The sequence below is a fragment of the Borostomias antarcticus genome, assembly GCF_949987555.1.
Source record: "Borostomias antarcticus genome assembly, chromosome: 3".
NCBI classification, from domain to species: domain Eukaryota; kingdom Metazoa; phylum Chordata; class Actinopteri; order Stomiiformes; family Stomiidae; genus Borostomias; species Borostomias antarcticus.
In genome coordinates, this window is record NC_140236.1 from 36,684,882 (window position 1) to 36,704,124 (window position 19,243).

At 46.8% G+C, this 19,243-nt stretch overlaps 2 protein-coding genes across 4 annotated transcripts; one reads left to right on the forward strand and one right to left on the reverse strand.

Moving 5' to 3' along the window:
* fsd1 (fibronectin type III and SPRY domain containing 1) lies at nt 1-6,518 on the forward strand (the record flags this gene model as incomplete). The annotated part of the gene is made up of 13 exons (XM_084436188.1): nt 1-15; nt 781-876; nt 1,076-1,207; nt 1,691-1,792; nt 2,222-2,244; nt 2,803-2,924; nt 3,432-3,641; nt 4,403-4,501; nt 4,999-5,146; nt 5,252-5,334; nt 5,601-5,852; nt 6,198-6,286; nt 6,408-6,518. 13 exons carry the CDS (start codon nt 1-3, stop codon nt 6,516-6,518), a joined length of 1,482 nt encoding a protein of 493 aa, XP_084292314.1.
* Nucleotides 6,519-6,942: 424 nt separating this feature from the next.
* LOC311329873 (signal-transducing adaptor protein 1-like) lies at nt 6,943-18,939 on the reverse strand. 3 transcript variants are annotated; one of them, XM_084461817.1, is made up of 14 exons: nt 18,626-18,939; nt 15,949-16,020; nt 15,250-15,369; nt 14,676-14,732; nt 13,114-13,262; nt 12,350-12,481; nt 11,800-11,869; nt 11,113-11,218; nt 9,776-9,937; nt 9,513-9,584; nt 9,354-9,401; nt 8,749-8,793; nt 8,385-8,576; nt 6,943-8,236 (listed from the first exon to the last, which is right to left on the reverse strand). In XM_084461817.1, exons 1-14 carry the CDS (start codon nt 18,716-18,718, stop codon nt 8,184-8,186), a joined length of 1,371 nt encoding a protein of 456 aa, XP_084317943.1. In that variant the 5' UTR covers nt 18,719-18,939; the 3' UTR covers nt 6,943-8,183. The 3 variants fall into 3 exon arrangements, with proteins under 3 accessions (XP_084317943.1, XP_084317945.1, XP_084317944.1); XM_084461819.1 differs by lacking the exon at nt 18,626-18,939 and adding an exon at nt 16,793-17,418; XM_084461818.1 differs by lacking the exon at nt 8,749-8,793.
* Between the last annotated feature and the right edge of the window lie 304 nt (nt 18,940-19,243).

Below are 19,243 nucleotides of genomic sequence, written 5' to 3' on the forward strand. Positions count from 1 at the left end.
ATGGATGATCAGAAGGTAGGATGGACTAGACCAAAGAGGAGTTTTATAGGCTATGTTTAGCAGCGAGTCGAGGGCGTACAAAGAAAGTGGGGGGTAGCCTAGACCTGGGACGTTGTTTGCCACCACCGCCCCTGTTTACAACCTAATTGAAAAATAATTGAATTGAAATTAATCACCCACTGTCGATAGAAAGCTTTCCGTCTATCCCAAACTGGTCTGGAGCTTCTGACGTGCTTTAAGAAGAAGATGAGGGCTCATTGAGAAAACCGCGCCTGTCCGTGACAGGTGCCAGAATAGTCGGAAATTGATTTTTATAGCCTAGAAAACCAGGAAACATTAGCTTTTGGAATCGTAGAAAGCGAATAAAATAGCCTAACCCCGTCTCAGATGATGCCCTGCATGCGCAATGCCTTTCTCGCACCCAGGAGCGTTTTAATGCTATTGGGAGTGAACCGACCTGACGGGCGTGGGTCTCCCCTGTGGAAAGAACATAGGCCGAATTAAGCTTATATGTCGGTTATCAGTGCATTGAGTCATTTTATTGTGTACAGTACAGACCATAGTGGGGAGGAACCCCATAGTACCAGAAGTATGAAAATCAATGGAGCCGCATTATTAAATGATGTATGTGCACCTCTCCGCCATGCCCTCCCTGGTGAGGATGTAGCCGACACAGAGAGATGACATCATGCCCAATAAATGCTAGCAAAAGATTTGTAGGTTTTTTCCCTTTGATCAGATATGTGAGAATAGACAACCAATCTTTTACATGCACCTAAGGAATCCCTTCGGAAGATCACCACAACCCTGGCTCTGAAGAATGAAGAGATCCAGAACTTTATCTTCAGTCTCAAACAGAGCCTAGAGAACCTGGAGGTACAGCGTTGACCGGTTACACTCACACACACAAAGTCCATCTGCCTAGCTATCACCAGTCGAACGTGTGTTTAGAGACTAACAATGAAAAGATCCAACCTTCTTTATGGCACTTTCATGGAACCAATCTTAGATGCATGGATTCAGCCCATGTGAGCGATTTCTCTTATGCTGTATTTCTTCTTCCTGTTGCGCGCAGGTGAACTCGGGCCGTGTTCAGGGGGACCTGGAGTCAGAGTTCAGCTCCTTGCACGCCAACCTGGATGAACTGAAGGAAGGAATGGTGACACGCATCAAGCAGGAGAGGGCGAGTCGCACCTACGACCTACAGGTCCGTTCCCGCTCACTTGTTTGTCTTAGGGCCTATTTCACACAGGCCTACTGTTTGGTGTTTTAGTCGTCTGACTCAACGGATGTAGGTTTTGGGGATAAGCCTTGTCATTCATTTATTACTGCCCAATCAATAGCGACAGATCTGATTCCCGGCCAATCAGATTCAATCCAGACTACGTGAAACAACAACTACTGTACCTAGCAACTGCTCCGCTCAAGATGATTGTGATTGGTTTAAAGAAATTCCCCCCTGTCCCCGAATGGTAATGAGTCCAGCCAGACATTTCTCCAAAGTGTGGAGATTGGTCTGGCTATGTGAGACTAGGTGTTTAGTAACAAGGACATAAGAAACAAGCACAAACACGAGTGCCAGCTGCTTTGAGTACAGTCCATGTACTGTATTTTTGTATTCTAAACGAACTGAGCTCATCCTAGATGATGACTGGACTGTTTGGTTATGTGTATCTCACTGTCTCCTCAGAGTCAGCTGAGCGCCTGCTCCAAAGCCCTGGAGAGCTCGGAGGAGCTTCTGGACCAAGCCAATCAGACGCTGTGCTCCTCGGAACCAGATGGCTTCACTCAGGTACCAGCTATAACATAACATAACATAACATCAGCTCTGCCATGGGGTCACTTCACTCACCTCTCACAACATGTTATAGAACTGTAGTCTTTACATTTTTTGTAACCTTAAGAATAAATGCTTATTTACAATGACGACATGACGAGAGGCAAGTGGCTTCTTGAGGGGCGGGTCGGGTGGGGTGGGAGGGGGGAGGGGTGTGTACAAAGGGCATGGCAAGGGACAAACACAGCATAAGAGCTTTGATGCTCGTCTGCATGTACGAGCAACGTAAGGATCTGACGAAGCTTTGTTTTGGTGTGTCAGGGTCCTGCTGTGTACCAGGTGTGATGTTTTCATCGTAAGGATGAGCTGCAACTCAGTGTTCTCTCGACCTCTATGTCCTCTCTCCTCCTTTTCCCTCTCTCTTCCTCCCTCGCTTCTCTCCAGGCGGCCAGAGACATAAAGGATAGGTATGGTAGTGCACTGCTGTCCATTTCTCATACTAGCTTCCTAACACCATCCGTTTAGCTACGCGCATCCAAACCAAGCACCGTCCATCAGGCAGCAGCCTGGCCTCAGTAGCATGCCGCTCCATCAACACGTCACTCGTCACGCGCGTCAATCTCCTCTGTCTCTTGTGTTTCCATCCTGTCCTCTCTGTCCCAGTCTGTCTGGCCTTCTCAGCGCATGTTCTACCCCCTCTCTGGCTCTGGGCTGAGTTTCCCAGAGGCATCGTAGCGCTACGTTCATCGTCAGCTATGGCGTTCATCATAGCGCTACGATGAACGTAGCGCTACGATGCCTCTGGGAAACTCAGCCCTGACAGATTCGTTAGTAAACCTGCCTGTTCATGACCTTGTTCAGACCTTGGTAGTAAGAGTAATTAGGCCTAGCATTGTGTTGTAGCTGTGTGTGATGTGTTAAGTGCACAGAACACAATGACCAACTAATAATGTGTCTTCGGTCCTCCGGTGATATGAATAATTTGGCAAGTCACTGTGTGTGCTTCTTTGTTTGTGCGAGTGCAGCGTGACAATGGCACCAGCCTTCCGGCTGTCCCTGAAGGCCAAAGCCAGTGACAACATGAGTCACATGATGGTGGACTTCACTCAGGAGAGAGCCATGCTGCAGGCTATCAAGTTCCTCCCTGGTCAGTCTGTGTGTCTACTGGGTCTTCTTTAACAGGAAGAGTAATCGATCACAGGCCCTATTTTCATGCCAGGGCTGAGTGTTAATGGCTCCATTTTGTCCGTAGCAAACTCAATATTTCTCGGCTCCACTGAGTTTGGTGCACAATGAAGACATTTTTAAAATTGTGAGCTCGGTGCGTCTTCATTGCACACCAAACTAGGCGGAGGCGAGAAATATTGAGTTTGCGACGGACAAAACAGCACTTAGCACTTAGACCCGGCATGAAAATATGTCCCATTGAGTCATATGCTGGCATGTGACATTAATATTCCCCAAAGGTCAGAAAGCATACTCTTAGAGTAAAAAACGACACTGCAGCAGAAATACCCAGAGTGCTTCTGGATATTGCAGCGCGGACATTTAGTTCCTTTGTGTATGCAAATAACAATGTCGCTCCTATAAGCGGCTTTGCCCAGTCTTCATAATCATACATGTGTTTTAACCCTAATGTCTCTCCCTGTCCTAGTGCCTGCGACCCCAGAGATCCAGGGGTCAGAGTGCCAGGTGTGTGACAACACGGTGACGGTGCTGTGGACCCTGCCGGAGCCAGACACCAAGATAGACCACTACATCCTGGAGCACCGCCGGACCAACCACGAGGGCCCGCCGCGCGCCCGGGAGGACTACCCCTGGATGGTGGTGGAGGGGATCCACGAGACAGAGCACACGCTCGCCGGTAGGACGAGCAAGACGGCGCACCGTCATGGGAGAAGCTATAAACCTGGCGTGGGTCATGACGGGGAAAAACTCAGCCTTGACTAAGAGTCTCGTTTCTCAATTAACCCTTTTAATACGACCACGTCACCGCCAACATTTTAAAAATATCTAACAAATATTTAATAATATTTAAAAAATATCTAACAAATCAAAAAAATTCCTCACTCCAACACTTGCTGAAAGCTGAGAAACTGAGTTTTCTAGTATTATAGGGAAAATCCAATTAATATTCGAAATGTTGTCACTGTATTTTCAGGGTTATTTATATTGGAAAAACCTCCGCAGAGGGAGAGTGGTTTATCAACAGGACATCGTCCGTGAAAGCATTCTCTGAAAAAGTGACTCGGACACTTTATACAGAAACCCAGAACAGGAAGGAGAATGGTGTGAAGTGACGGGTGTGAAGACGCCCCTCTCAGGACCGTAGAGTATGACGTGTGAGAGGGTGTGGGGGGGCCTCCCTGTAGGGGTCTCTGAGAAGCCATCTGTCAGGTCATTTTCTCATGGGAAAATATACTTATAGCAAAAAGAGAGTTAACAAACTAACTAGACAAGTGCATGAAGACATTTGATGAAAAGAAAAATTTCACCTCAGTGAGGATCAAGACAAAGGATTGAAGCAGTGAAGCAGTGAACATCTCCTTGTTCGTATGGATCTACGTTGGAATGTTCTTCACCAACACTTCCCACCACGCCTCCATCTTGTTCTTTTTTTCCCAGGGCTTCGATTCGACACTCGCTACATGACGTTCCGAGTGAAGGCGTGCAACAAGGCGGTGGCAGGGGAGTTCTCTGAGCCCGTCACACTCGAAACCCACGGTGAGTCACGAGGATCTAACCCTCCATCCATGCTACACAGCATCGTACTGCTGAGGAGAACCATGTTCTCATGGAGGAGTTTAAGCAGCAGTGTTCTGGCCTCTTAGGAGTGGATCACCTGAGGTGAATGTAGATTGCATGTTATGACAGAGTCACTGACAGCCCTTTTTCACCAAGAAGGAACCGGTTCGGTGCCGGTTCGCGAACCTAATTTTGAATAGTTCCAAGCATTTCGACCAAAAATAAATGAGTTCAGGAAAGTTGGTTCCGAACCGGCACCAAAAAATAGTAGTTTTTTCAGCGCGAACCGTGATGATATAATGATGTACAACGGTTCCGCTCAAAACTAGTCAAAACGCGGTCCCGTCCCCTAGATAGAACCAAGGTTCCAAGAATTCTGAACCGAACCGGTTCACGAACCAGAGTTACTTTGGTGGAAAAGGGCTATGAGTGGCCCAGCAGACCAAGATCTAGCCTGTGCCTGCATCTCCCTGCAGCTTTCGTGTTCAAGCTGGACGCGGGCTCGGCCCATCAGAACCTGCGCGTGGAGGACCTCAGCGTGGACTGGGACAGCTGCGCAGGCAAGGTCCAGGAAATTCGCAAGGACAAGAACAGAACCAACTCTCCCTTGCACTCGCCGGCCAGGTGCTCTTTGACTGTTAGATCAGGGGTTTTAATGAACATGCTCATCAGTGTCTGTGTTGCTACTGTGTCGTCCTCCTCCTGACTCTCCCCGCCCTCGTCTCCAAGGACCGCTATGATGTCACCGAAGAGAGCCCCCTCCGCCAGGGTCGGCAGGGACAGGTTCACGGCCGAGTCCTACACCGTCCTGGGTGAGTAGACGGATAGAAGGGTAGAAGAAGAAGGATGGAGAGATCCCTCTTCCTCCCTTCATCCCTCACTCTTGTCATTCTGAGACTCTGAGACTGTGATATTCTGCGATTTTACGTGACTTGATTGTAAACTCCAGAGACTGCGGTTCTCTCTCTCTCTCTCTCTCTCTTTCTCTCTCTCTCTCTCTCTCTCTCTCTCTCTCCCTCTCTCTCTCTCTCACTCTCTCTCTCTCTCTCTCTCTCTCTCCCCTCTCTCCGACTCCCAGGAGACACCATGATAGACGCGGGCCAGCAGTACTGGGAGGTGCGCTTCGACAAGGAGAGCAAGGCGTTTGCAGTGGGCGTGGCCCTGCGTAGCCTGGGCCGCTTCGACCAGCTGGGCAAGAGCAACTCGTCCTGGTGCATCCACCTCAACAACTGGCTCCAGCAGAGCCTGACAGCCAAGCACAACAACAAGGCCCGCACGCTGGACTGTCCAATCCCTGACCGCATAGGAGTCTACTGCAACTACGAGGAGGGTGAGAGAGAGAGACCACCCCCCCCCCCACACACACACACACACACACACTTTGCCCACTGCAAAAGGGGCGGCTGTAGCTCAGTTGGTAGAGCGAGTCGTTCAATGATCGAAGGGTCAGTGGTTCGAATCCCAGCTCTGACTGTCCACATGCATGGCAGCTACCGCCATTGGTGTGTGAATGGGTGAATGAGAGGCCATTGTAAAGCGCTTTGAGTGCCGCTAAGGTGGAAAAGCGCTATATAAGTGCAGTCCATTTACCACACACACACACACACAAAAAACACAGCCTGTTCATGACAAGCTGCTGGTATGTCTGGGTTTTGGACCATCCTTTCTCTTTTAGGTGCGCTGTCCTTCTACAACGCCAGAACCAAGCAGCTGATGCACACTTTCAGAACCAAGTTCCAGCAGCCGATCATACCAGCCTTCATGGTGAGAAACACACTAGTACTGAAACCTCAGAGGCACATTGTGTACAGACTACAGAACTACATTCTCCAAAGGCGTTGTGGTACAATATCTTACCTTGTCTGTGCTCTGCTGCCCCCTGCAGGTGTGGAATGGGAGTTTCTCTGTGCAGACGGGCATGCAGGTTCCCAGTGCTGTGCAGAGTGGTCAGAGGAAGAACAGCGGCACCAGCAGCTCCAACGCCAGCCTCACTTAGCCGAGCCAGAACCGCTGCAGAACTTTTTAACACCCTGTGGCTGTGGTGGCGCCTGGAGCGCACCTGTCCTCGGTACCAGCTGCTGCTCGCTCCTCCGACGCCGCCGCGCTGTCTCTCTCTCTCTCTCTCTCTCTCTCTCTGCACCCAGCTGGCAGCCTGGGGTCGAGCGAGGGTTCTTCTTCTTCTCTGCTCCGCCTGCTTCCTTCAGTTTACTCCCCGTGCCTTCCACGAAGGTGCCCTCATCAATATCCAAACTCACACCGGACTGAATCATTGCTTTACCATTTCATCCACAACAAATAATGCAACTAAGGCCAAATGAAGGTGACATGTTTTTGTGTGACTAGAGCAAGTTATGTTGCGCAACTTAAAACAATAGGATTTTATTTGACTTTGTTGTACAGGTTGCATCACAGTCGTCGTCGTCACATATTGAATGTTGGGAATACTCTGCCTCTATCTATTCCACTTGCTTCTCAGTAAAGTGCCCCCCTCACATGTACTGTATAACCCAAATAACGACCAGCTGATCGTGATTACTGTATATAAACGAATAGTTACATAAGGAATGTATTCACATCTACATCGCTAACGAGCAGCTGTGTGACACAGGTGGAAATACTGACACTCGTCCGAGTCATGGAATTATCTGACCGGTTAGACGGGTAGTGGAGTGGGCGTGGTTTAAAGAGTCTGTGTCTGACAGTAAATCTGTGAATCACAGGAAAGTAAACAGGGAAGTGAGGTGGAACACACATGCAGACGAGTCCCTCACATTGTCTATCAATGTCAAAACTAGTCCCTAATTGTGTCACATGGTGTCTGAATGCTGGTGTGCTATTCTGTCCAATACAGTATCATGTCATACTGCAGGTACTGTATGCATCTAATCAATATTGCCTGAAATGCTTTAAACCTTCCAGACAAGACTTTTTCACTTTATTTTCGTGTCTCTCAATCTCACAATGTAAACATGAACCTTTCATTTTCCCACTCCAGTATGTAGATGTATCTGTCACACTGAGTTAATAAAGCTGAAAGACAGTCCTTTGTATTCCTGTCTCTATCCAACAGTAACCAGATGAGACAGAGGTGCCCGTACAGTTATAGAAGGTTTTTGGTCAGAAATAACACTGACAAGACTAGAAAAATATTTGATAGTAGGTAGTAGTTCCATACAGAACCACCACAGTGGGGGTAATGTGACATCTACATGCCGATTTACAGTCCGCTAATTTGCTAGTGAGTTTCGAACGAGGCACCCCAACGAGGAGGAATCGATAAGGCGTCCATCTTGTGAGAGACTGTACTGACAGGGGGCTGAGGCCTGCCAGGAGGGGGGGGGGGGGTCACGACCCCTCACAGGAGCTGAAGCATCAGGTGGACGATGTCTGTTAAGCTTCTACAGACCCGGCTTCGCAGACCAGGGATCATATTACTCAATTCCCATTCCAAACCTTTACCAGAAGGTTGGTGAGAGACATGGGAGCGCGTATCGCTGGTTAGGACCAACTCCAATCCCGTTGATGCTGAATCCTTGAGGGGGAGACACAGTCCGTGTCTGTCTTTGTGAGACACATGGTATGCAGGTACTGTCCCCATTTTGTTGGGAGGCCATTGCGGTTTTCACAGATGCTGATTGGCGAGAGCCACCAGTAGAGGGCGCTATTGAAGCACCAGCCTCGCCTCCAACTTCTGTCTGAGCTCCTTGGAGATGACTGAAAGAAAGACAGCAGAGTCATAAAAGATGGACAGTGACAAAGTGCCTTGGTTCTTCGGGGGTTAAGCACTTAGACAAGATAAAAGGAGGAAATTCTCTGTTTCTGTTATCTGTGTTAAAAGCACTACATTAAATGATGGACATACTCTGGGCCAGAGGATCGGCTGGGACTGAAGCACCACTGAGGAGTTTCATCCTGCTCGCTGGTGTCTCTGTGGAGGAGTTGGTGAGGGAGGAGGAGGTGGAGGAGGAGGAGGAGGAGGAGGAGGAGGAGGTGAAGAGGCGAGGGGCAGGGATAGGGCGCATCTCTGGAGGCTTCAGTGCTTTCCTCTCAGGCCCTATAACGGAGAGGAGACAGATCAAGTGGAGATCGCGCTGAGTGATTGATGATATTATCTCATTGATCTCTACATAGACATCCAGTGTGACGCAAACAGGGAAGAATAAGATGAACCAGCAATTCATGATGCTACAAGTGGCCGAGTGCCGAAGCGTTAAGCCGTTGCTCACCTGTGTTTTTGGGCAGAGCGCTGTGTTGTGGTGTTGGTGGTTTCACTATCAATCAATCAATCAATCAATAAAAGCTTTATTTGTATAGCGCATTTCATACCCAGAGGCAACACAATGCGCTTTACAGAGAACAAGGGAGGTGGGCATACGACCCACCTCTACATATTCCAGAGGGAAGCAAAAACACAGTAATCACCCGGGGGCCAGATAAGTGAGCTGTAAAAATTCTTCCCTGACCCCTCTCAACAAGGCGATCGAGCAAGCTCCTGGAGTATGTTTGAGATAAGAACATTTATAATGCAATAAATTACATTACATTACATTTTCAGAGTAAGAGAAGCTAAAAAACAACATAGGAGAGACATGGCAAATACTGGTGTGTGTTTGCTATGGCCCAGGCCTAAAGCCGGAAGTGGGCTGGTGTATGTCTGTGTGTGTGTGTGTGTGTGTGTGTGTTAACTAAGTGCTACGACATCCACAGCACTACAAATCACAAACATGGAAAATAGAGAATCATCAACAACAGTATGTTCCAGTCAGTTCATGGAAACTGCGTGAACCTTTGGCGCTCGCGCTCGATGGTGTTAAAATTTGGCGGGACTCACGTGGCAGACAGAAGGGAGGGCGAAGCGCCTTGTCCTTCTGGTTCACTCCTGAGATGCAAACACACCAACAGACCGTGAGGAATGAGGATGAACGAGAGGGGGTGGAATGATGGAGTGTGTGATGTGGGGGCGGGGAAGCAGAGACGTGTCGTTACTCACGCTGGTCATTGAGGTACAGACTGCCTCCTATCTCCAACTCAGGCTCTTGAGTTGGTGCGTGACCTCTTTGACCTAAGGGTGAAAATATATCAACATATTTAACTAAGGTTTAGGTAAACACGGCCCTTAACCACAGAACTAGGACCTTGCAATTAGATTTTTGTGCCGATGTCCATGTGCATGTGACTAAATGTGCGTGGTTTGTTGACAGGGTCTGGGTGTGGTGAAAGAGTCAGGGAGCATCTGGTTCACATCTAGCCTACCTGGTTTAGGAGGTAAAGCAGGTGCAGGGATGGGAGTAGAGGCAGGGTTAGAGGCGGGGGTAGAGGCGGGGTTAGAGGCGGGGTTAGAGGCGGGGGGGATGGGGCTGCTGGAGGCACACTGGAGACTCCTCTCGCCACTCTCCTCATTAGACTGAACAAACACTGTGGAAAGAGAGGGTAGGAATGTTTAAGCAACACGTCTGAGAGGGGAGAGAGAGAGAGAAAGAGAGAGAGGTAGAGGGAGAGGTAGAGAGAGAGAGAGAGAGAGAGAGAGGTAGAGAGAGAGAGGTAGAGAGAGAGGTAGAGAGAGAGAGAGAGGTAGAGAGAGAGAGAGAGAGAGAGAGAGAGAGAGAGGTAGAGAGAGAGAGAGAGGTAGGTAGAGAGAGAGAGAGAGAGGTAGAGAGATAGGTAGAGAGAGAGGTAGAGAGAGAGAGAGAGGTAGAGAGAGAGAAAGAGAGAGAGAGGTAGAGAGGTAGAGAGAGAGAGAGAGGTAGAGAGAGAGGTAGAGAGAGAGAGAGAGAGAAAGAGAGAGGTAGAGAGAGAGAGAGAGAGAGAGGTAGAGAGAGAGAGAGAGAGAGGTAGAGAGAGAGAGAGAGAGAAAGGGAGAGGTAGAGAGAGAGAGAGAGAGAGGTAGAGAGAGAGAGAGAGAGAGAGGTAGAGAGAGAGAGAGAAAGAGAGAGAGGTAGAGAGAGGTAGAGAGAGAGAGAGGTAGAGAGAGAGATAGAGAGAGGTAGAGAGAGAGAGAGGTAGAGAGAGATAGAGAGAGGTAGAGAGAGAGAGAGATAGAGAGATAGAGAGAGAGAGAGGTAGAGAGAGAGAGAGAGGTAGAGAGAGAGGTAGAGAGAGAGATAGAGAGAGGTAGACAGAGAGAGAGGTAGAGAGAGAGGTAGGTAGAGAGAGAGAGATAGAGAGATAGAGAGAGAGGTAGAGAGAGAGAGAGAGGTAGAGAGAGAGAGAGAGAGAGGTAGAGAGATAGAGAGAGAGGTAGAGAGAGAGGTAGAGAGAGAGAGAGGTAGAGAGAGAGGTAGAGAGAGAGAGAGAGAGGTAGAGAGAGAGGTAGAGAGAGAGAGAGTGAGAGGTAGAGAGAGAGAGAGAGAGAGGTAGAGAGAGAGATAGAGAGAGAGAGGTAGAGAGAGGTAGAGAGAGAGAGAGAGGTAGAGAGAGAGGTAGAGAGAGAGAGAGAGGTAGAGAGAGAGGTAGAGAGAGGCAGAGAGAGAGGTAGAGAGAGAGGTAGAGAGAGAGAGAGGTAGAGAGAGAGAGGTAGAGAGAGAGGTAAAGAGAAAGAGAGAGAGGTAGAGAGAGAGGTAGAGAGAGAGAGAGAGTGTAGACGTTCATACTGATGCTCTCTTCATAAGGCCCCTCCTCCATGATAAAGGGGGCCAAGGCTCTGCCAGTCTTCACAACCAGACAGTTGATGACATCATCTAGCGTGTTGCAGGGGATCTAGAAGGAGAAGCACCATCATCACATCACACACACTGATACCTTCATGACGACAGAGCTGAAAGCAAACAGTCCTTTTAGAGAAACATTTACCACTGAATACACAACACACACTGGCGTCAACCTATTAACCGTACCAGTGTTTGCCAATGGAGAACAAAAAACGTATCCAGCTCCAACCATCGAAAAGCACCAGGAAAGAGTAAGATACGGTTAAGTAAGATTAGATTTCTCTATTTTGCGAAAAACCGGAGGCAGGAAGGGCGTACAGTATTTGTCGTTATTTACTGTACGTATTAAGTATTTAATCAATTTCCTCCTTCTCCTCTTGTTACATTGTTAATTATAAATCCACAAAGGAGGAAGTTAGTGTCATGAGTAACAGAAGTGTTTGGCCAATGAGACATGTGATGATAGTATTAAACGAATGGTTTCTAGTTCCCCTTCTTTACAGCATGCATTATATTCACTAGTACAGAATCAACTGTTTGGTCTTGACAAACAGAAACGAACCCTGATTTGATCTTCTCTGTGTGAGAGCACAAAAAGCTCTCCAGAATCAGTCCCTTCAGGTCACTTACTGGGTTCTCAACATCGATGGCAAAGCCTCCGTCATGTTTCCTCGCCACACGGTAGTGTCTGAACACGGGCCTGAGGGGACGGAAGGAATACAGGACATTACTATATCAGAACTGACTGACCAGACAAAACTGGCTTACTGTAGCTCAGTTGGTAGAGCGGGTCGTTCAGTGATCGAAGGGTCAGTGGTTCGAATCCCAGCTCCGACTGTCTACATGTCGAAGTGTCCTTGAGCAAGACACCTAACCCCAAATTGCTCCCAATGAGCAGGTTAGCGCCTTGCATGGCAGCTGCCGCCATTGGTGTGTGAATGTGTGTGTGAATGGGTGAATGAGAGGCCATTGTAAAGCGCTTTGAGTGCCGCTAAGGTGGAAAAGCGCTGTATAAGTGCAGTCCATTTACCATCTACAGTACACGGCCAACAGCGAATTACCACACGTGTGATTGGACCTCGGACTTTACTAGAATAATACTCAAATACTCCAAAGTAGCTAGCTGGCTAGATACAGGTCCACCGAGGTGACCGTGAGTCCCGGGGGGGGGGGGGCGTACCCATTGAGGTCCTGGTAGGTGGTGACAGCAAATGAGACTCCATCCCTCCCGGGCCGCAGCAGGAGGTTGCCTTTCCCAGGGTTCCTCTCCAGCATGATCTCTGCATCGCTGCGAGAAACGTCCTGGTAGCACCTGCACACAGAGGACGGGGACAGGAGCGTGAGGGACACAAAACCCAGAGAGGACGTGGACAGGAGCGTGAGGGACACAAAACCCAGAGAGGACGGGGACAGGAGCGTGAGGGACACAAAACCCAGGGAGGACGGGGACAGGAGCGTGAGGGACACAAAACCCAGGGAGGACGGGGACAGGAGCGTGAGGGACACAAAACCCACAGAGGACGGGGACAGGAGCGCGAGGGACACAAAACCCAGGGAGGACGGGGACAGGAGCGTGAGGGACACAAAACCCAGAGAGGACGGGGACAGGAGCGTGAGGGACACAAAACCCAGAGAGGACGGGGACAGGAGCGTGAGGGACACAAAACCCAGAGAGGACGGGGACAGGAGCGTGAGGGACACAAAACACACTGAATGTCACACAACAACAATAGTGAGCGCGTCTCTGAGGGAACACGGGTAGATCTCACCAGCCGCCACCCAGGGAGGACCTGACCTCCAGTCCTGGGGAGCTACTGGACTATTCATGGCTGACGGGGAGCTTAGGGGAGTGTTAGCACTGAACTGGAAGAAAAGCCTGCATGGCTGGTAGCTATCGGGGACCAGGATTGGATGTCGGCCGGCCGGTCATCTAGGGGGACTCACGCTGGCATCTTCCCCAGGCTGAGGAGGAGGTTGGTGCTGGGTGCTGGGGGAGCGGAGAGGTCCTTGAGTCTCTCCTTCTCTCTCTCCACAGTCTCCCTCATCATCTGAATCTGCCCAGGGAGGAGGTTGAGCGAGCCGGGCACCGAGAGCTGAATGGAGAGACAGCCCAGGAGGGTTAGACTAATGGCCACAACACACATCATTTGGACAACATATAAACAAGGCAATGCACTTTGTTGCTATGCTACCTCTTCAGATTCTGCACAGACAATAAACACTGACATGATAGTGATAGCCAGGGAGAGGAAGGCAGGGAGGATCAACTTCCGTTTTGATGCAAGGCAGGTACCATAATCCTATTAAATCTTATCAAGTATGATTGAATAGCATTATTAAACTCATCAATCAAGTCACGTGAAAGTGAACTCATTTTGTGTGTGCTTAGTTGAAAAGTATTAAAGATAATGTAACATGAGACTAAAAGGTGATCAATCAAGCAGACCAATCTAGTTAATGGGCTGGCCAACCATGAACTCACCCTCAGTGAAACTCAAGATCAATAGAAATTATGATATATAACCTTTAGTTTTTCAAAGTCGCCTGGATAGGAGTGAATGGTGTGTTGTTAACCATAGATGTAGGGGCCTTAGCTAAGAAACTGTATAAAAGATTAACCACTGTACAACTCTGGATTCAGAAGAACTCTGCTGAAGGCAGTGTGTTGGTCTTGTCCATCAGTATCTATGCTAGTGCTACCAATTCCTCTGTCACTACCTTTCTTCTGTTTAGTTTTTTTTAATTTATTTATTATAAAAGAGCTTTTTTATTTATTTTTTAAAATAAAGATTAGAGCCATTTTCTTTTACTAAACAGCAAGAAACTAATGATGGGGCGGCACGTAGCTCGGGAGGTAGAGCGGTTGACTGGGTATCGCAAGGTCCCCGGTTTGATTCCAGCTTCCGGAGTGTGCCGACGTGTCCTTGAGCAAGGCACTGAACACCAAAACTGCTCACGTGCGGCGCGGTGCAAGAACCCAATATGAAGAACATGCAGAAGCTAAGGCCCCTACATCTCCACTAAGACGGACAGGAACACTTTGATTGAGGTTCCTCTGCATGCTGCCTACTGTCTGCTCCCGGCAGCGCCTACGCGTTTCAAAACCCAGTTTAGTGATAGCACCATTGAGTTTAGGGTTAAGGAAGACCCTAACCTTAACCCTAACCCTAACCCTACACCTGACCCTCACCCTCACCCTAACCTTAACCCTAAACTCTATGGTGTTCTTACTAAACTGCTAAAGTTGCGAAAAGTGATCTCACCTCCCAGCAGCCCTTGGGGGAAGGACGATGGGATGAGAGAGAACATTGCAGAGAACATTTCATCTGCGACCCCAAAATGAATGTGTGTGTGTGTGTGTGTGTGTGTGTGTGTGTTACCATGTGTCGCTCATTACACGTGTGTTGGAGTGTGCTGCATGACAAATAAAGATTTCTCTCTGAATGAGTCTAATGTGGTGTGATTGTGGTTCTACATCAATGCTTTAATCTCCATGTATCCCCCACCTCAACCACTGAGGAGATGAAGCCCTTCCAGAGCTCACGAGCCTCGAGGCTGGGCGCCTGGAGAGGATGAAAGAACATCTTATTAGTGCTGTACACACTAAGAGTAGAAAAGAAAAGGGTTAAGAGTAGAATAGAAAAGGTTTAAGAGTAGAAAAGAAAAGGTTTAAGAGTAGAATAGCAAAGGTTTAAGAGTAGAAAAGAAAAGGTTTAAGAGTAGAATAGAAAAGGTTTAAGAGTAGAAAAGAAAAGGTTTAAGAGTAGAATAGAAAAGGTTTAAGAGTAGAAAAGAAAAGGTTTAAGAGTAGAATAGCAAAGGTTTAAGAGTAGAAAAGAAAAGGTTTAAGAGTAGAATAGAAAAGGTTTAAGAGTAGAATAGAAAAGGTTTAAGAGTAGAATAGAAAAGGTTTAAGAGTAGAAAAGAAAAGGTTTAAGAGTAGAATAGAAAAGGTTTAAGAGGAGAAAAGAAAAGGTTTGAGAGTAGAATAGAAAAGATTTAAGAGTAGAATAGAAAAGGTTTAAGAGTAGAATAGAAAAGGTTTAAGAGTAAAATAGAAAAGGTTTTCTATTCCCAGACCGTGAGCTTGATCTCTCCGTTCTTCGTGTTGAGGCTGAGTCTTGCTGCCTCCAGGTTTCTGTCCCGACTCAAGTCATCCTTCAGCGAGATGAAGTCAGTGAGCTCCAGCTTCTCTGCATACTGAGGAGAACACACACACACACACACACGTCACTAAATATTGGACTAAATATTGGGGGGAAAATATGTGTTAATGCTAAGCTCATCGAACTAGGTCCCGATGTTTGTTTCAACAATAGGTAACTCTCTACAGCATGGGTTCCCAAACTCCATCAATGTGGGCCTCCCCTCTGAAAACAGTGACACACCCGCGCCCCCCCAACCCCACAAATTTGTTCATTATGCAAGGCAGCGTTAGCTAGCCCATAACGTTACACAGCGAAGTTAGCTCGGTGGCACCGGTTGCTAGTTAATGTTTTCGCACAATACATTCATACCTGCGGGGGGAGGCTCTATGCACTATCCACACATTTAGTACACATCTCTCCCATTATTTATTTAGATCTTCTGACCTTTAAAATCACATTTCATTCATAAAAACCAGACATTTAAAAAATAAAAAACATGTTTTTTCCTTCTTTTTTTTCTGACCATCCCTCCACGCCTCCCCTGAATTTCTTTGGGGCCCCCCAGGGGAGGAATGCCTGCTCTACAGTAACGTGATGAGCCCCCTCCCTTTCCATCACGCAGGACACTCACATCACTGTCTTTGTTATTGTGGTAGAAGAAAAGCGTGTTCCCACACAGACACGTCCACATCTTCCGAGATGCCTGCACAGACAGAAATGAAAGTCACAGTATTTACAACTTACCAGCAGAAAGACAGAGAATTATGCCAAGAACGGCATGATTAAATACCTTTTTTATTTTTATTTAGCCTTTATTTAACCAGGAAAAAGTCCCATTGAGCTTAAAAATCTCTTTCTCATTGTCTCTGACAAGATGTTCTGTAAGAGCTGGACCACTATTGAACTTACGAAGATCCATGTGGGATTGAAAAGTTATAGAAAGAATATCCACACAATGTTTTTATGTAATAGAGTACAATAGTTCAACCTACAAGGTCTTTGTCAGATACATCTGATCGAAAAGTTGTGACAATAAATTGGTGGAAATGGAAGTCTGCAGGCTCTTATCTAAATCTCATAATGAGTCCCTTGGCCAGGCACCAACAATTTAATGTGCATCTTATGGTTCTTGCTGTTGTTGGACCACTGGCATAAATCACATGTTGACAGTGTCAGAACTGGTTTGATGTGTTTACGGCATGCAGGAACTATAGCAGCATTTTCCTCCCAAGGTGGAATGAGATATGAATCATCATTAGACTCACTGGCTCCAGACAACTGTGCCATACATCCACCACCTCTATTAGTTGAGCTGACTATTGGCGAGCTTCTATCAAACCTAGGTTACATGACCATGGTATCAGTCACAAAAGAACCTCAGACTATGTGTGTGTGTGTGTGTATGTGTGTATGTGTGTGTATGTGAGACACACCAGGCGCCTCTGAAGAGGTTACGTCATGGCCTTGCTTCTCACCTCAACTGGATCTCTGGCTTCTTGAGCTGAAGAGCTGTTAGACCAGTTCTGGACATTCCAGTACGCATGACAATCATTGGCTCTTTTGAAAAATCAAAGCCCTGATGACAAGCCTCACACGTACCAGAAACCATTTATCATATCTCAACTCTACCCATGGAAAACCTGATGCATTATGTGTGCGCATGTTTGTGTCTATTAACCATTAACCAAACCAGGAAGATTGTGACAATTGCATTCAGGCTGCTGGTTGATGAATATGACCCAAAATCAAATGGTTAATGTGTAACTGTAGTGAATAGGCGTTTATTTAACCTAAGGTGTGTTGCTAATGATAATATTAGTGAGATTACATAAGAGGTTGTTAAATATTGGACATACAGAGGAAAGAACAATCATGCTCCATTGGTGATTCCTCAGCAGTCACCTAGACCCATTCCAGTCATAGATGTCAATCACTCAACCGGAAGAGTCTACACCAGGGGTCTCAAACTCGCGGCCCGCGGGCCATTTGCGGCCCGCCACAACACTCCAACCGGCCCGCGACATGATGTCAGAAATATAATATAATCTGGCCCGCAAAATAATTTATTGTAAACGGCGCCAGTAGGCAGGCCTACAATGTAAATTCAAGTCGCTCAAACGTGAGGCGGAATTCTGTTATTGTGCGCAGCGCGTGAGGTGAACGCTGCATACAGTCACAGGTGCAATCAATCCACACACCACTATGAACTATGAACGGAATGCAGCTCGCCACCGAGAGGCTGTTTTCATGGTTAACTAACGTTAAGAACACAGACAGTTTCAAGAAATATGGACATTGCAGTATTTTTTGTGGTGTCCAATGGAAATGCTACCTGCTTGATATGCAAGAACAAAGTCGCCGTTCTAAAGGAATATAATGTCAAGAGATCCATTACTAAACATGGAGTGTCATAAGGAGACCAGAGGAAAAAACGAGCCACACAGCTGAGAGGGCTAATGTCTCAGCAGTCTTTCAAGATAAGTGTCTGGCAAGAAATAGAGCAGTAGCCTACAAATGTATTCAAGTGTCTGGTAAGAAATGGAAACAAACTTGAACTTTAATAAATGCAAGTACAGGTCCAGGGCAGGCTTACAGTAGTGATGCATCTTGCAGCTAAAACAGAATAAAGTACAAATGTAGGCTATTCAAGATAAAATAAAAGTCAGGAAAAATGATTTGCAGCACTAACTTATATGTTAAAATATATTAAAATGAATGGAAACCGGTTTGAATTTGTATGATGAAAATGTTAGTTATGGAATAGTCTTGCAACATTTAGAGACTGAGTTGTGAGTCTAGTTATGGAAATGAAAAATGACATTTTCAGAAATATTGCACTTTCTTATAGTTAGTAGTAGTTGAAGTTGACATTGAAGTGGCCCTCCTATGAGTTGACGATACCAGCAGTGGCCCCAAGCCAATTTGAGTTTGAGACCCCTGGTCTACACAGTCAACAACAATAAACACCCACCGAGCTCGTCAGTCTTTCATTAGTTCTAAAATGTCATACTGTACATTTCATATGGATTTAACTCTCTGTGTGACTCCTCAAAAAGGAATACGGTGATTATTGTCTTTCTGAAAAACACCAGATTTTGAAGAAAAAAAAGCTCTGTAGGCCTTTCATTATTAAGGGTTTGAATTATGGCTGAAGCCTAAAAATCAACTGTTGAACCTTAAAAAATAAATAAGATGACAGTAACTAAAGAAATTAAGCATAAGACAATACAGATTAACCAAACTAGCCCATGGTTGCAATAGTAGAAATCTGTTATAACAATGTATAATATAGAACTGTGTTGAAATACCTTGTCTTTGAATGATCTCTTCTCTAGGTATCCCTCGTAGTAGCAATATGGAAGCTGTGTCCGCTGTCGTCCAACTCGCTTGAGGGCCGCCATCCCCGTCTACACTCAGGAGGGACAAGAGCTCCCCACTTACTCAGGTAAAGCCAATTGAGTATGTAGCAAAAAGATATTAAAATAAAATATAATGTATATAACTGTCCAAGAGAGCCCCTGTCATATAGTAACTATGAAGTGTATCTTGTCTACAGAAAATAATGTTTAGTATGACTCCAGTAACACTCCCCTGTAAGGTAGCCCATACATGCTCCCCTCTCTTGCTCTCTGGTATTGTGTACTGAGCAGCAGAGAGGGGCGGGTCCAGAGTGTACTCTTGCCTGTCAGTTAAAAGCACCCGCTTCCTGCTTCATTGATTGGTCTGTTTCACAGTAGGCGGGGCACTTTTCCAGGTGAGCTTGATGACGTTTCAAACCAAGTCTGTGGGAGTTTGGTGCCCTCATCAGGACGGTTGCCTCACTCCCTCTCAGAAATGATGAAGGACCTTAGGTTGTATTCAAACAAATTACACTATATAATGCATACGTGATAAGAAACCTGTCATGCCCACATGTCAAAATACAG

Excerpts from the sequence above, each read along its gene's own strand:
- LOC311329873 (XM_084461817.1), bottom strand. The coding sequence starts at position 18,718 with ATGGCGGCCCTCAAGCGAGTTGGACGACAGCGGACACAGCTTCCATAT. Across the intron at positions 13,263-14,675 it reads TCATCTCCTCAGTGGTTGAG|CTCTCGGTGCCCGGCTCGCT; the intron begins GTGGGGGATACA and ends CTCTCCATTCAG. Across the intron at positions 9,585-9,775 it reads TGCTTTACCTCCTAAACCAG|GTCAAAGAGGTCACGCACCA; the intron begins GTAGGCTAGATG and ends TTTCACCCTTAG.